The sequence below is a fragment of the Panulirus ornatus genome, chromosome 3 (genome assembly GCF_036320965.1).
Source record: "Panulirus ornatus isolate Po-2019 chromosome 3, ASM3632096v1, whole genome shotgun sequence".
Taxonomy (NCBI): Eukaryota; Metazoa; Arthropoda; class Malacostraca; order Decapoda; family Palinuridae; genus Panulirus; species Panulirus ornatus.
This window is the reverse complement of record NC_092226.1, coordinates 67,276,466-67,292,069: the sequence shown is the minus strand read 5'-3', so window position 1 is coordinate 67,292,069 and position 15,604 is coordinate 67,276,466. Positions and strand designations below refer to the sequence as shown.

Below are 15,604 nucleotides of genomic sequence, written 5' to 3'. Positions count from 1 at the left end.
TGCTCGTGGTTCAGAGTCAGAAACGAGCCAGTGTTCGTGGTTCAGAGTCAGAAACGAGCCAGTGTTCGTGGTTCAGAGTCAGAAACGAGCCAGTGTTCGTGGTTCAGAGTCAGAAACGAGCCAGTGTTCGTGGTTCAGAGTCAGAAACGAGCCAGTGCTCGTGGTTCAGAGTCAGAAACGAGCCAGTGTTCGTGGTTCAGAGTCAGAAACGAGCCAGTGTTCGTGGTTCAGAGTCAGAAACGAGCCAGTGTTCGTGGTTCAGAGTCAGAAACGAGCCAGTGTTCGTGGTTCAGAGTCAGAAACGAGCCAGTGTTCGTGGTTCAGAGTCAGAAACGAGCCAGTGTTCGTGGTTCAGAGTCAGAAACGAGCCAGTGTTCGTGGTTCAGAGTCAGAAACGAGCCAGTGTTCGTGGTTCAGAGTCAGAAACGAGCCAGTGCTCGTGGTTCAGAGTCAGAAACGAGCCAGTGTTCGTGGTTCAGAGTCAGAAACGAGCCAGTGTTCGTGGTTCAGAGTCAGAAACGAGCCAGTGTTCGTGGTTCAGAGTCAGAAACGAGCCAGTGTTCGTGGTTCAGAGTCAGAAACGAGCCAGTGTTCGTGGTTCAGAGTCAGAAACGAGCCAGTGTTCGTGGTTCAGAGTCAGAAACGAGCCAGTGTTCGTGGTTCAGAGTCAGAAACGAGCCAGTGTTCGTGGTTCAGAGTCAGAAACGAGCCAGTGTTCGTGGTTCAGAGTCAGAAACGAGCCAGTGTTCGTGGTTCAGAGTCAGAAACGAGCCAGTGTTCGTGGTTCAGAGTCAGAAACGAGCCAGTGTTCGTGGTTCAGAGTCAGAAACGAGCCAGTGTTCGTGGTTCAGAGTCAGAAACGAGCCAGTGTTCGTGGTTCAGAGTCAGAAACGAGCCAGTGTTCGTGGTTCAGAGTCAGAAACGAGCCAGTGTTCGTGGTTCAGAGTCAGAAACGAGCCAGTGTTCGTGGTTCAGAGTCAGAAACGAGCCAGTGTTCGTGGTTCAGAGTCAGAAACGAGCCAGTGTTCGTGGTTCAGAGTCAGAAACGAGCCAGTGTTCGTGGTTCAGAGTCAGAAACGAGCCAGTGTTCGTGGTTCAGAGTCAGAAACGAGCCAGTGTTCGTGGTTCAGAGTCAGAAACGAGCCAGTGTTCGTGGTTCAGAGTCAGAAACGAGCCAGTGTTCGTGGTTCAGAGTCAGAAACGAGCCAGTGTTCGTGGTTCAGAGTCAGAAACGAGCCAGTGTTCGTGGTTCAGAGTCAGAAACGAGCCAGTGTTCGTGGTTCAGAGTCAGAAACGAGCCAGTGTTCGTGGTTCAGAGTCAGAAACGAGCCAGTGTTCGTGGTTCAGAGTCAGAAACGAGCCAGTGTTCGTGGTTCAGAGTCAGAAACGAGCCAGTGTTCGTGGTTCAGAGTCAGAAACGAGCCAGTGTTCGTGGTTCAGAGTCAGAAACGAGCCAGTGTTCGTGGTTCAGAGTCAGAAACGAGCCAGTGTTCGTGGTTCAGAGTCAGAAACGAGCCAGTGTTCGTGGTTCAGAGTCAGAAACGAGCCAGTGTTCGTGGTTCAGAGTCAGAAACGAGCCAGTGTTCGTGGTTCAGAGTCAGAAACGAGCCAGTGCTCGTGGTTCAGAGTCAGAAACGAGCCAGTGTTCGTGGTTCAGAGTCAGAAACGAGCCAGTGTTCGTGGTTCAGAGTCAGAAACGAGCCAGTGTTCGTGGTTCAGAGTCAGAAACGAGCCAGTGTTCGTGGTTCAGAGTCAGAAACGAGCCAGTGTTCGTGGTTCAGAGTCAGAAACGAGCCAGTGTTCGTGGTTCAGAGTCAGAAACGAGCCAGTGTTCGTGGTTCAGAGTCAGAAACGAGCCAGTGTTCGTGGTTCAGAGTCAGAAACGAGCCAGTGTTCGTGGTTCAGAGTCAGAAACGAGCCAGTGTTCGTGGTTCAGAGTCAGAAACGAGCCAGTGTTCGTGGTTCAGAGTCAGAAACGAGCCAGTGTTCGTGGTTCAGAGTCAGAAACGAGCCAGTGTTCGTGGTTCAGAGTCAGAAACGAGCCAGTGTTCGTGGTTCAGAGTCAGAAACGAGCCAGTGTTCGTGGTTCAGAGTCAGAAACGAGCCAGTGTTCGTGGTTCAGAGTCAGAAACGAGCCAGTGTTCGTGGTTCAGAGTCAGAAACGAGCCAGTGTTCGTGGTTCAGAGTCAGAAACGAGCCAGTGTTCGTGGTTCAGAGTCAGAAACGAGCCAGTGTTCGTGGTTCAGAGTCAGAAACGAGCCAGTGTTCGTGGTTCAGAGTCAGAAACGAGCCAGTGTTCGTGGTTCAGAGTCAGAAACGAGCCAGTGTTCGTGGTTCAGAGTCAGAAACGAGCCAGTGCTCGTGGTTCAGAGTCAGAAACGAGCCAGTGCTCGTGGTTCAGAGTCAGAAACGAGCCAGTGTTCGTGGTTCAGAGTCAGAAACGAGCCAGTGTTCGTGGTTCAGAGTCAGAAACGAGCCAGTGTTCGTGGTTCAGAGTCAGAAACGAGCCAGTGTTCGTGGTTCAGAGTCAGAAACGAGCCAGTGTTCGTGGTTCAGAGTCAGAAACGAGCCAGTGTTCGTGGTTCAGAGTCAGAAACGAGCCAGTGTTCGTGGTTCAGAGTCAGAAACGAGCCAGTGTTCGTGGTTCAGAGTCAGAAACGAGCCAGTGTTCGTGGTTCAGAGTCAGAAACGAGCCAGTGTTCGTGGTTCAGAGTCAGAAACGAGCCAGTGTTCGTGGTTCAGAGTCAGAAACGAGCCAGTGTTCGTGGTTCAGAGTCAGAAACGAGCCAGTGTTCGTGGTTCAGAGTCAGAAACGAGCCAGTGTTCGTGGTTCAGAGTCAGAAACGAGCCAGTGTTCGTGGTTCAGAGTCAGAAACGAGCCAGTGCTCGTGGTTCAGAGTCAGAAACGAGCCAGTGTTCGTGGTTCAGAGTCAGAAACGAGCCAGTGCTCGTGGTTCAGAGTCAGAAACGAGCCAGTGTTCGTGGTTCAGAGTCAGAAACGAGCCAGTGTTCGTGGTTCAGAGTCAGAAACGAGCCAGTGTTCGTGGTTCAGAGTCAGAAACGAGCCAGTGTTCGTGGTTCAGAGTCAGAAACGAGCCAGTGTTCGTGGTTCAGAGTCAGAAACGAGCCAGTGTTCGTGGTTCAGAGTCAGAAACGAGCCAGTGTTCGTGGTTCAGAGTCAGAAACGAGCCAGTGTTCGTGGTTCAGAGTCAGAAACGAGCCAGTGTTCGTGGTTCAGAGTCAGAAACGAGCCAGTGTTCGTGGTTCAGAGTCAGAAACGAGCCAGTGTTCGTGGTTCAGAGTCAGAAACGAGCCAGTGTTCGTGGTTCAGAGTCAGAAACGAGCCAGTGTTCGTGGTTCAGAGTCAGAAACGAGCCAGTGTTCGTGGTTCAGAGTCAGAAACGAGCCAGTGTTCGTGGTTCAGAGTCAGAAACGAGCCAGTGTTCGTGGTTCAGAGTCAGAAACGAGCCAGTGTTCGTGGTTCAGAGTCTGAAACGAGCCAGAGTTCGTGGTTCATTGTCAGAGACTAGACAGTGTCGGTGGTTCAGAGTCTGAAACGTGTCAGTGTTCGTGGTTCAGAGTCAGAAACGAGCCAGTGCTCGTGGTTCAGAGTCAGAAACGAGCCAGTGTTCGTGGTTCAGAGTCAGAAACGAGAGTGTTCGTGGTTCAGAGTCAGAAACGAGCCAGAGTTCGTGGTTCAGAGTCAGAAACGAGCCAGTGTTCGTGGTCCAGAGTCTGAAACGTGCCAGTGTTCGTGGTTCAGAGTCAGAAACAAGAGTGTTCGTGGTTCAGAGTCGGAGACGACAGGTAGTTGGTGGTTCAAAGTCGGAGACGGGAGACTGTTAGTGGTTCAGAGTCTGAAACGTGCCAATGTGGGTGGTTCAGAGTCAGAAGTGAGACAGCGTTAGTAGCTCAGAGTCAGAAGCTCGTGAGTCAGAAACAAGACAGTGTTGGTGGTTCAGAGTCAGAGAGGAGACAGTGCTGGTGTTTCAGAATCAGAGATGAGACGGTGGTTGGTGGTTCAGAATCAGAAACGAGACAGAGCTCGTGGTTCAGAGTTAGAGACGAGACAGTGTTAGCGTTCCAGACTCAGATATGAGCCACTGTTGGTGGGTTCAAAGTTACGAGACAAAGCAATGCCTCCAGAAACCAGCAACTGATTTGCAACTTGGGTCTGCCTCCCTCTCGGCAGCCACGGTCACTCCTCTGACGTAGTGAAGCAGTTATACCATCATGCCGACGTAACTGAGTCCCAGAGTGAATGGATCGGAATCTTTGGCAAATCAAAAACCATTCACGAACGTTCGAATCTCCGTCAAAACTCATGGCGAGGCGACGGAAACAGAACACAAACAAATAACACATGTCCGTAACTAAGTTAAGTCTGAGGTTGGGTTGGCAAATGTGAGTTTTCTTTAATAAGTTTTCTTTAAAAAAAAAAAAAGGGGTGACTTTAGCAACTATCTTGACTGCTGCTGCTGAAGTAAATACTGTATAAACGGACTGGTAAGTAAATTATTTAAGTTTCCTAGAAGGCGGATTTCTTCCTGCAAGGTAGTTAAGCCTTGAGGGGGGGGGGGGGGGGGGGGAGAATAATATTTTGTGCCTGGGTTAAGCCGTAAGCACTGTTGGAGGGCTAATGAGGCCAATATGTGAGGTGGGGTGAGGGAGGTTGAGGGGGGGGGTTGTTGGGAGTTTAGGTGGTGGGTATAAGTGTGAGGTGGTATCTGGCAACTCTCAGGGTGGATGCCAAATACTTCTGCACGGAAGGACTATGCCTCTGAGTATTATGCACTGTTTTTCCAGAAGTTTTATTCACTTGCATGAATTATTTTCCCCACTCAGATGTTGGATCCAGTCGTGGTTAACCCCTTGAGATCAACGTAACGACCCTTGAGCACGACGGGACGACCCTTGAGCACGACGGGTCGACCCTTGGAACACGTCGTGCTCAGGGAATTTAAATTTAAAAACGATAAAGTTGGACAGTCTTTTACGATCTTCCCGCCGCGCGTCCAAACAATGATTCATAATTTCCAGATACAGTCCCTCGCCCGTGAGTACCTGAGAACCTCATCCGAGGGCGATAAATAGAGAAATAAAACTGCGGTTCTCAGAACTCCAGATTATGTCGATTCTTGATAAGATATCTTGAATAATATATACTTGACGTTCAATAACTCACCTCATATGAGATTATTTTTGTTGTTGAAAAGCGTTTTGATCTCGCACGACTACAAAACACTGTTGTATTCATACAGCGTTTTATTCCCTTTCATTTTCCCTCGCCATACTAGTTCGTCGTTTCCCGTGGAGCAAGGGAGCGTTAGAAACAGACGAAGGACAGCTTCATTTGCTCACATTCACTTGCTAAAAGCACCTCATTCCACAACCGAGCCCCCGCTGATCGTTCCACGGTTTCCCCTGACCATTTCCTGTGCCCAGGTTCAACCCAGTGACGGTACGTCGTCCCCTGTATACCACATCATTCCAATTCTCTCTATCCCGTGCACGTCTCTCACCCTCTTGCATGCTCATACCCCTTTCATTCAAAGCCTCTATCACTGGATCCTTCCACGTCCTTTTCCATATCTGCCCCATGCATTCTCTTCGTTAGTCGACCTTCCTTCATTATATGTCCAAACCACTTCAGTACACCCTCTTCAGATCTTTTAAGTCATATCCACCTAAGTCCAGAACTCTCTTTTACCCAGTCATTCCTAGTACGAACAAACCACCTCACGCCACATAATGTCCTCAAACACTTCATAACCAAAGGATGTATCCACATCCGTTCTTTTGCAGTTCGATCCTCTGTTACCCGTACAGCACCTTTGGGACTACTGTGCTTTCAAAGATACCCATCATAGCCGTGTTAGACAGTGATCTCTCTGACCATACACTCCTCAGTTCTCCCAGGATCTTTGCCTCCTTACTCACTCTGTGATACACTTCAGCTTCTCATAGTTCCATGAATCTGAAACACTCCATTTTCTCCAGGTGCTCTCAGTTCAGTCTGATACTTAAACAAACCTTCTCTCCCTCTTCTGATGAACCTCATGTCTTTACTATTAATCACATTTACTCTCACCTTCCTCCTTTTTTATGCATTCGCTCAGATTCTTAAGTCGGCTTCTACAGTTTCTCACTCAAGTTTGCCACCAGAGCCGTGTCATCAGCAAAGAGAAACTGACTCACACTCCTCCACCAGAACCTCCACACCTACCCCCCCCCCCCCCCCCCCCCAGCATACTGTAGACCCGCCCATCTCTACAAGACCCTCGCTTTTACCGTTCTCTCATAAGCAGATTAAACAGCCATGATGACATCACACATCCTTGATGCAGATCCACCTCCTTCAGAACCCACTCATCTTCCTCTCTTGTTGCTCACTCACGCGCCTAACTCCCTCGACAGAAATTTCTCACTGCTTCTCGTAGCTCTCCTTCTGTGTCCATATATTCGTAGCACCATCCGTAAGGCATCTCTCTCAGCCTCACCATACGCTCTCTCCAGATCCATAAATGTCACCTACAAATTCTTCAAAGCAAAACACCTGGTCTACACACCATCTACCACTCCTAAAGCCACCTTGCTCCTCCCCAGTCTGATGTTCTGTGCTTGACACCTCCCTCTCAGTCACCAATCTTCCATGCAACTTGCCAGGAATACTCAACAGACTTGTGCCTCTTTTTTGAGCTTCGACTTTTTCCCCTGTTGCCTTTATATAGTGACACTTTACAAGGTTCCACTAGTCCTCAGGCACCTCACCCTGATCCATATATACGATGTAAATCCTGATTAACCAATGAACAACATCTTCGCCTCCTTTTGTAATGAAATTCGAATGCAATTCCATCCACTCCAACCACTTTGCCACACTTCATGTTACGCAGGGCTTTCACCGCTTCTTCTCTTTTCACCAAACCATTTGCCATGACTCTCTCGCTTTGCAAACTTCTAAGTCCAAAGCACTCCACATCTGACATCCTATCATCAAACACATTCGACAGCCCTTCAAGATACTCATTTCATCTCCTCTTACCTCTTCTTTGTCTGTTCCCACTTCCCCATCTGCTCCCCTCACTGACGCCCTTATTTGTTCTCTTATTCTTTGTTCTGCAAAACATTATCTTGTTCTCTTTGAACTTTGCCGATACTCTCTCTCCATTTATCATGCGTTTCCAATTTCAACCTCTGCCCCTTCTCTTTGGCCTCCTGCAACTTTCCCTTGTACGTCTCTCAGTCACTTGCACTCCTTCCCTGCAGGTAACGCCCTCACATCGTTTTTTATTCTGTTTTATTCTGTCACTAGCAACATAGATGCTTCGTCCCATCGCTCGCTGCCCTTTGTCAAAAGCCCACATCCCAGCGTCTGCATGCCACGCACTTCACCTTAACATGTAAGCAATGCACATCCGAACGGAACCCACTTCCTTATACCTCCTTCCTACATCTCCTCCTTCAGCAGGAACGCCTGCCACACCCATTCTCTACTTTCGCCCTCACATTAGACTCTGCACTTCGACATTCAGGTTCCTCTTCAAACAAGCTAGATCTACACACATTCAAACACCCTAAATGAGCCTTGGAGGAGGATGAGTACTCCTGACTTGGCTCCTTCTCCTGTTCCCACTTTTAGAAACTGAAATACAACGATGGGAAGGTTTCGTGCTCCTCGCTCCCTCCCCTTTTATTCTCCCTCTGCGGCACGCAGTGTATATATATATATATATATATATATATATATATATATATATATATATATATATATATATATATGTATCGTGCGTGCCGCAGAGGGAGAATGAATATGAGTAATTGAATATGAGTAATTAAATCTGAGTAATTGAATAATGAACATTATAATGTGTATTTTTCTCTCATAATTTATATATAGTTTTCGACGGACTGGTTTCTAGGAACACTTGATTTATGCGATGTGTATAGATCGTGTCTCCCTGGTGTCTAATGTCTCTTTCCTCGGAACGAAAATTTGGCTCACATTATGATCAACTTTTAGGAGGTATATGGAGCACTTATGGTCACTTGTCATGGCTAGCTAGCTGTGCTACCTAGCTGGCCTGGGCCCGTAGCTTGCCTATAGCTGGTCTGGTAGCTTTATTGTTGTAGCTGATCTCACAGCTCTTCTGTAGTATGTCTCGTAGCCATCTTGTGGCTGGTCTCGTGTATGTGTGTGTGTGTGTGTGTGTGTGTGTGTGTGTGTGTGTGTGTGTGTGCGTGTGTGTGTGTGTACATCACAACAATTCCCGTCTGGCGTCTACCATCATAGACAACACACTGACCTGACCTATAGTGACCTTAGAGGGAGTGGAGTGTGTGTGTGTGTGTGTGTGTGTGTGTGTGTGGGGGTGGTGGTTAAAGAAGGTTGTTGTTGGGGGGCTAGGGTTGTTGACCCGAGCAGCTACATGTGTCTTGCACGAATGTTTCCTAATGTTTTCGTCTCTCGTTATGTCTTTCATATGATCAGCCAAATCATCGTGAGAGAAATGAACAAAGAGACGAAAACATACGACCATTCGTCCATGACGGATCGTAACTACCCCCCTCCCCCCCTCCGCCACGCAACCCCCCCCACCCCCCCTTAACCACATGGCACCCACACACCCCCACCCACACCTCCCACACACCCCCACCCACACCTCCCACACAACTCCCACACACCCCCACTCTTCCATCTTATATATCCCAGTCATGGCATCGTCTGTTCATGGAAGGGTCCCGGGGGGGGGGGGGGGGGTCATCTTTACAGGCTTCGACCTCTCACGTCTGTTTGAATATTCCTTAAAGTCAAGTTTCATGTTCCTCATAATCTTCGATCTTCATGATCTCCGATCTTCCTAAAATCATCGATTTTTATAATCTTCAGTCTTCCTAAAGTCTTCAGTCTTCCTAAAATCTTCGATCTTCGTAATATCTTCGATCTTCATCATCTTCGATCTTCCTAATATCTTCGATCTTCCTAAAATCTTCGATCTTCATGATCTTCGATCTTCGTAATATCTTCGATCTTCATAATCTTCGATCTTCCTAATATCTTCGATCTTCCTAAAATCTTCGATCTTCATAGTCTTCGATCTTCCTAAAATCTTCGATCTTCATAATCTTCGATCTTCCTAAAATCTTCGATCTTCATAATCTTCGATCTTCCTAAAATCTTCGATCTTCATAATCTTCGATGCTGGGATGGCTGGTCGCCAGATGGGTCGAGCCCTAGCAGGGGCTTCGGTCACATTACAGAGCAGCAACGCTGCTGAATATGGACGCTTCTCTTTGGCTTTGTATTGCTCCCCCGGGGTGTTTGTTTGCTAGCCCCAGGGTCATCGGTCTACGACCCTAGGGTACTGGTAGCCCCAGGGTCAGTGTTCTACGACCCTAGGGTACTGGTAACCCCAGGGTCAGTGTTCTACGACCCCGGGTTGTTTGCTAGTCCCAGGGCCAGTGTTCTACGACCCCGGGGTGTTTACTAGCCCCAGGGTCAGTGTTCTACGACCCTGGAGTGCTCCTAGCCCCAGGGTCAGTGTTCTACGACCCTGGAGTACTTGCTAACCCCAGGGTCAGTGTTCTACGACCCCGGGGTACTCGCTTACCCCAGGGTCAATGGTTTACGACCCCGGGGAGGTGCGTGTGGGTGAGATCGACCTCAGGGGAAGGGGAAGGGGGGGTTTTGGTGGTGGTGGTGGTGGGGAAGGAGAGGGAGGAAGGCAGCGATGGTGTTACGGTGTAACAGTTTTCGTGGAAGAGGGTCGTTGCTGGGTCGTTGCCGGGTCGTTGCCGGGTCGTTGCTGTAACAAAGGAGGCGGCCGGATGGTCTGGATGAAGGTTGGGAGTGTGTGTGTGTGTGTGTGTGGAGGGAGGTGTACCCGAGGGTGATTTTCTAAACGCTATGAAGAAAACGGAACTCCATGGTAAAGCTTATGTGATGACAGAGTACACTGGCCCATGAGACTATATATATATATATATATATATATATATATATATATATATATATATATATATATATATATATATATATGATGGAGCAGAACGTGCGGTGTAAAAAATTGAAATAAAAAAAGAAACAGAAAGGTAGTGAGTGTTAGACATGCAAAATTGGTCTTTAGCACACTGTGTAATAAGGAAGATTAGTCTGCTTTCTTACACACACACACACACACACACACACACACACACACATATATATATATATATATATATATATATATATATATATATATATATATATATATATATATATATATATTCCCTGGGGATAGGGGAGAAAGAATACTTCCCACGTATTTCCTGCGTGTCGTAGAAGGCGACTAAAAGGGGAGGGAGCGGGGGGCTGGAAATCCTCCCCTCTCGTTTTTTTTTTAATTTTCCAAAATAAGGAACAGAGAAGGGGGCCAGGTGAGGATATTAACGCTACCTCGCTGACGCGGCAAATAGCGAATAGTATGAAAAAAAAAAAAAAAAAAATATATATATATATATATATATATATATATATATATATTCAGATTATTGCTGGCGAACGAAATACTGGGAGTAAAATGTCAGACACAAACAAAATATGAAAAGGTTTTCCCCGACTATTACCTGCACGTGCTGTGGCGCATGGCAGCTCCCTTACTCGTGCATGGCAACAGGGATCAAAGACCATATAAAACATGGTCTTCAAACATGCACCAGTCACTTGAGGGGCGACTGGATACACACTCTCTCTCTCTCTCTCTCTCTCTCGTACGTACGTCGGAACGGACATTCTCCTCCTCCTCGTCCTCCTCCTCCTCCTCCTGGTCTTTCGCTGGCGACGCAGCTTCGTTTGAACTGCCGTGTTATCTTTTTCCGAGAGAGCTGTTCGATATCTCTGACGGAGACAGATGGTCCGGCATTGAAGCGACCGCGTCAGGCAGGTCGCTGGTGAGCAGAGACTAATGTCTCTTGGCAGCCGGTGGCCCGACCGGTGGTCCATCGGTGAGGGGTACGCCGTGCGAAAGGGCTTTCGGGAGTGGTTTTGTTGACACATTCCTCACCTGTCGGTCATCCATGACATGGCGCTGCTCACACTTCTATGGCCCGTACTGGTCGCCCACAGGCAGAAGGCACGGTCGCCCGGCTATGGCAACGACGCTGGGGTTTTTTGTGAGTTGAATGGCAAAGACCTTGAGGAAATGTGGAGACTCTTTTTCCTTTTTCCCTCGTATCTCTCCCTGTGATGGTCGAAGAAGAAGGTCTTCAGAGTATTGTGGGCCTGGTGGAGTTCGAAGGTTTTCAGGTGACGACTTCGAAGTCACTACCTGGTTGTTCTCCCACGTATCCCTTTCTGTGATGGTTGAAGAAGGTCTTCAAAGTATTGTGGGCCTGATGGAGTTCGGAGGTCGTCAGGTGACGACTTCGAAGTCACTACTTGGTCGTTCTCCCACGTATCTCTTTCTGTGATGGTCGAAGAAGAAGGTCTTCAGAGTATTGTGGGCCTGATGGAGTTTGAAGGTCTTCAGGCGACGACTTCGAAGTCACTACCTGGTCGTTCTCCCACGTCTCTGTCTCTGTGATGGTCGAAGAAGGAGGTCTTCAGAATATTGTGGGCCTGATGGAGTTCGAAGGTGCGTTGGACGGGTAAACATAGAGGACGTGTGTTTCCATCCCATTCCTCAAGTACTTCCTGAAGGCCTTTCGGGAGGCTGGTAGGTAGGTAGGACTGAGGTCCTCCATCTCTGGTTACTGGTGTCTTAACTCTCCTGTCTACATGAGGGTGAAAGGGATATTTAAGGGAACATTCCTAAATGCCATTTAGAATCGTCATGTTAACTAGTGGCCCCTCCGCGTTGAAGAAGAGCTTGGCTGTGGAGGGTGGGAAGCGGACGATGGACCACCGGCCCAGGGCTGACGGGGGTGTGTCTTGTCTGGCCTGAAAGCCGAGTATGGTCTGGTGGCATCCCTAGTGAGGCCCTTCATTTACACCGACTGACACCAGAGGACACAGGCTGACACCAGAAGACACAGGCTGACACCAGAAGACACAGGCTGACACCGGAAGACACAGGCTGACACCGGAAGACACAGATGATACCAGAAGACACAGATGATACCAGAAGACACAGAATGATACCAGAAGACATAGTGCGACACCCGTAGACACAGTATGACACCAGAAGACACAGGATGACACCAGAAGACACAGGATGACACCAGAAGACACAGGATGACACCAGAGGACACAGGATGACACCAGAAGACACAGGATGACACCAGAGGACACAGGATGACACCAGAAGACACGGGATGACACCAGAAGACACAGGATGACACCAGAAGACACAGGATGACACCAGAAGACACAGGATGACACCAGAAGACCCAGTGTGACACCCGTAGACACAGCGTGACACCAGTAGACCCAGAATGACACCAGAAGGCCCAGTATGACACCTATAGGTACAGGATTGACACCAAATGACACCGGGGAAAACTAAGACTTTGCTTTAACATCACTCCTAGCCTGACGCAAGTTAGAAACGCCTATTTACACTGAACGGTTGTAATCTTCTTGTATGTGAGAGTTTGTGGTTACCGTTTCTAAGTCAGTGGAACACAGGAGGCAAGAAGATCCAACTCTGATCCTGCGGTGTGTGGGCTACGGCTAAGGGGAGGAGGGCAGTAAACACGTCAAGAATAAGACTACCACATAGACCTTATGTAGGGCCACTTTGTGTGAGTCTCACCACACGGGAGAGCACTATTGACGGCCCGGGTTCTAGAGGACCTGATCATCTGACAGTGGCCAGTCGTCCTTGGCTGGTCGACATTACCTGGTAGAGTGGAGAGGTAGTACTGGGAGACATCGAGGAGGGGAGAGTATGGGTGATTACCTGGTAGAGTGGAGAGGTAGTACTGGGAGACATCGAGGAGGGGAGAGTATGGGTGATACGCCAGACGCAGACGAGACGATCGAAGGCGAGGTCGTTGTATGGGTGATACGCCAGACGATCGAGGGCGAGGGTCGTTGTATGGGTGATACGCCAGACGATCGAGGGCGAGGGTCGTTGTATGGGTGATACGCCAGACGATCGAGGGCGAGGGTCGTTGTATGGGTGATACGCCAGACGATCGAGGGCGAGGGTCGTTGGAGGTGAGAGAAGGGGGAGAAGAGTGGTGAGGGTCGGTGACCTGAAATGAGCTGTTGGTGCAGGTGCCCCACAGGAGGAAGGGTGACCGTCTCCGTGTGGCGGAGGTCGAGCCATCAGACGCTACAGGATATGAGGCATCAAATCCTCTTTACAGAAGAGAAGACGTAGGATTCTAGAGTGAACAACAGCGAGTTACTGTAGACGTCTGATGAACCTTGGAGGCTACGCCACAGGTGCTGGGGGCGAGGAGAGGGGCGGGTGGCGCGGTGTGATGGACCCGATATTCAGCAGCAAGGGAGGCTGGAGGAGGAGGAGTCTCTCTCTCTCTCTCTCTCTCTCTCTCTCTCTCTCTCTCTCTCTCTCTCTCTAGGGGGACCTACACCCTCAGCAGGTCTGCCGCGAATGGTGGGGAGGAGCCTTTTGAGAGAGAGAGAGAGAGAGAGAGAGAGAGAGAGAGAGAGAGAGAGAGAGAGGAGGTAATTATAAGTGGCTTGTTGACACTGTGTAGAGAATGACTTTCCGCTGTGCACATTTGTGGAGAAACTTTCGTCTCTCATAATGGCCGGGAATACATGCATCCGTGTGGGGCCACTAAGGTGTGGACGAAAGCTTTGGAGAAATGCATGACGAATACCCAGTCCAGGGCATCGTGTGGAGGGTTCCTCCCACGTACAGAGCTCGATAAGGACTCAGTATGCAAGGGACACAAACACGACAGATGAGGCTTTGGAAGACGTTCGATCAATTAACATGGTGAATGAACAGAGTAGTTGAGACCCTTACAGACAACAATTGAGGATAAAGACAAAAGTATTTCTTAAAGTTAAATATAAATATAGACGAAGATTGATATAAAGAACCTCAGAGATGGATGAGGTATACGTAGTGGACGTGAGTCCCATCCAATTAAGTTCGGGGCTGTGGTGTCAGATGGAGACATAGAAACACCGTCTGGTAAATGGTCACAAGATGAGACAGAGGTGACTGTCTAGGTCGACAGAGAAACGAGAGACGGGCCTGTCGTCGTTACCAAGAGACAGAGGAGTGTAACAGACGGGCTGAAAATACAGACCGTCTAAAGTGATCTTGAGAGCAAAGAGGCTGGGATATAGATGGGTTGAGGAGCAGAAAGGCTGAGCTACATCAAACGAGAAAACAGGCTGGGATACTCACCTTGCGACCGCCGCAGCAGAGCATATTTGAGCGGGCCGCGACCACCAGCTGATCCCTCACCGCCCCGCCGTCCACCAGGACCATCGGCCTGCATGCCCTCACCTGCGGCAGGAGAGAAACTAAAGGTTAGGTCGCTGGTCATGTGCCCTTGCAGAGCGCACGGGTCAAAGGGAGGGCATTACCGAACACAGACGAGGATATGGCACTACTGGTCTTAACGTTAAAAGGGTAGTGTAAGAAGCACATCGTGGGGTGAAGATGGGGGCCCACAAGACATGGGGAAGGACGGGTCACATGAGGAGGGGAAAGCAGCGCATAGATAGACGATGGGTGAGGTTGGGGATTCTGGCCATGCTGCTGTAGAGGACATATACAGGTGGTTATACCAAGACTCTCAGTGGGTTCTTGTGTACCGTGAACAGCCAGCCATACATACCAGGTGGGTAGATGAGAGAATGATTTTCTAGATTGCCTGTTCACAAGGTTAAGGTTGTGAGTAGGCTACCAATAGCAAGTAACCTGGTCAGACTAGGCTTCCACTTTGCCAAGAGAACCTGCTCCTATAGCCCAGGGCGGCTCGAGAGGAGGAGTCACTTACAACTCTAATGGCTACACAGCTGGTAGCAAAGGCCAGCGTTGGACACGTCTTTGTAGGCGCTAAGAGACGTGTTGATGTACGTCCATAAAACCCACGGGCGAAACGCCCACAAATACGTTCAGTATTCAGTCTTTATTGTGATGGAGATAGTGATTGTATTCTTCAAAGAAAATGGACCCAAGATATAAGATCAGTAAAACCTTGACACAACCTCCGAGCGACTACGAAATCTCTGTGAGGATCTGACGAGCAGGAGTGACTGAGGATCTCGGCACTGGTTATAGGGGCCATGTTTGGCCGCCAGACGGGGGATGTACTGGCCATGGCTACGAGATCGGGGTGACGTGCTGGCTATGTTTGACCGCGAGACGGGGGAGGAGACGACGTGCCGGCCGTGTTTGGCCGCGAGATGGGGGGAACAACGCGCTGGCCATGTTTGGCCATGAGACGGGAGACGTACTGGCCAGATTTGACCGCGAGACGGGGCGAGGGAGTGGACATGCTGGCCGTGTTTGGCCGCGAAGCGGATGGCTTGCTAGCCATGCTGGAGATTGAGGTGTGACCCCCCCACGTCGACTCAACTAGATCCCCCCTCTCTACACGTTCAGCTGACGAGTATCATTCAATCATCAGTCAGGGTCTGACATCCCGCCACGCCCGCAGGTCGCCGCCACAACGCCAGGATAAGATACACCAT

At 49.3% G+C, this 15,604-nt stretch overlaps 1 protein-coding gene across 6 annotated transcripts in view; it reads right to left on the bottom strand.

Annotated features, from left to right (window-relative positions):
- Window positions 1–15,604, bottom strand: part of RhoGAP100F (Rho GTPase activating protein at 100F) — a 416,326-nt gene that overhangs the window by 267,143 nt on the left and 133,579 nt on the right. For all 6 annotated transcript variants that reach the window (XM_071688807.1, XM_071688735.1, XM_071688744.1 and 3 more), the window contains one exon: window positions 14,310–14,411. In XM_071688807.1, coding sequence (XP_071544908.1) covers window positions 14,310–14,411 — 102 coding nt within the window. The remainder of the gene's footprint in view (window positions 1–14,309; window positions 14,412–15,604) is intronic.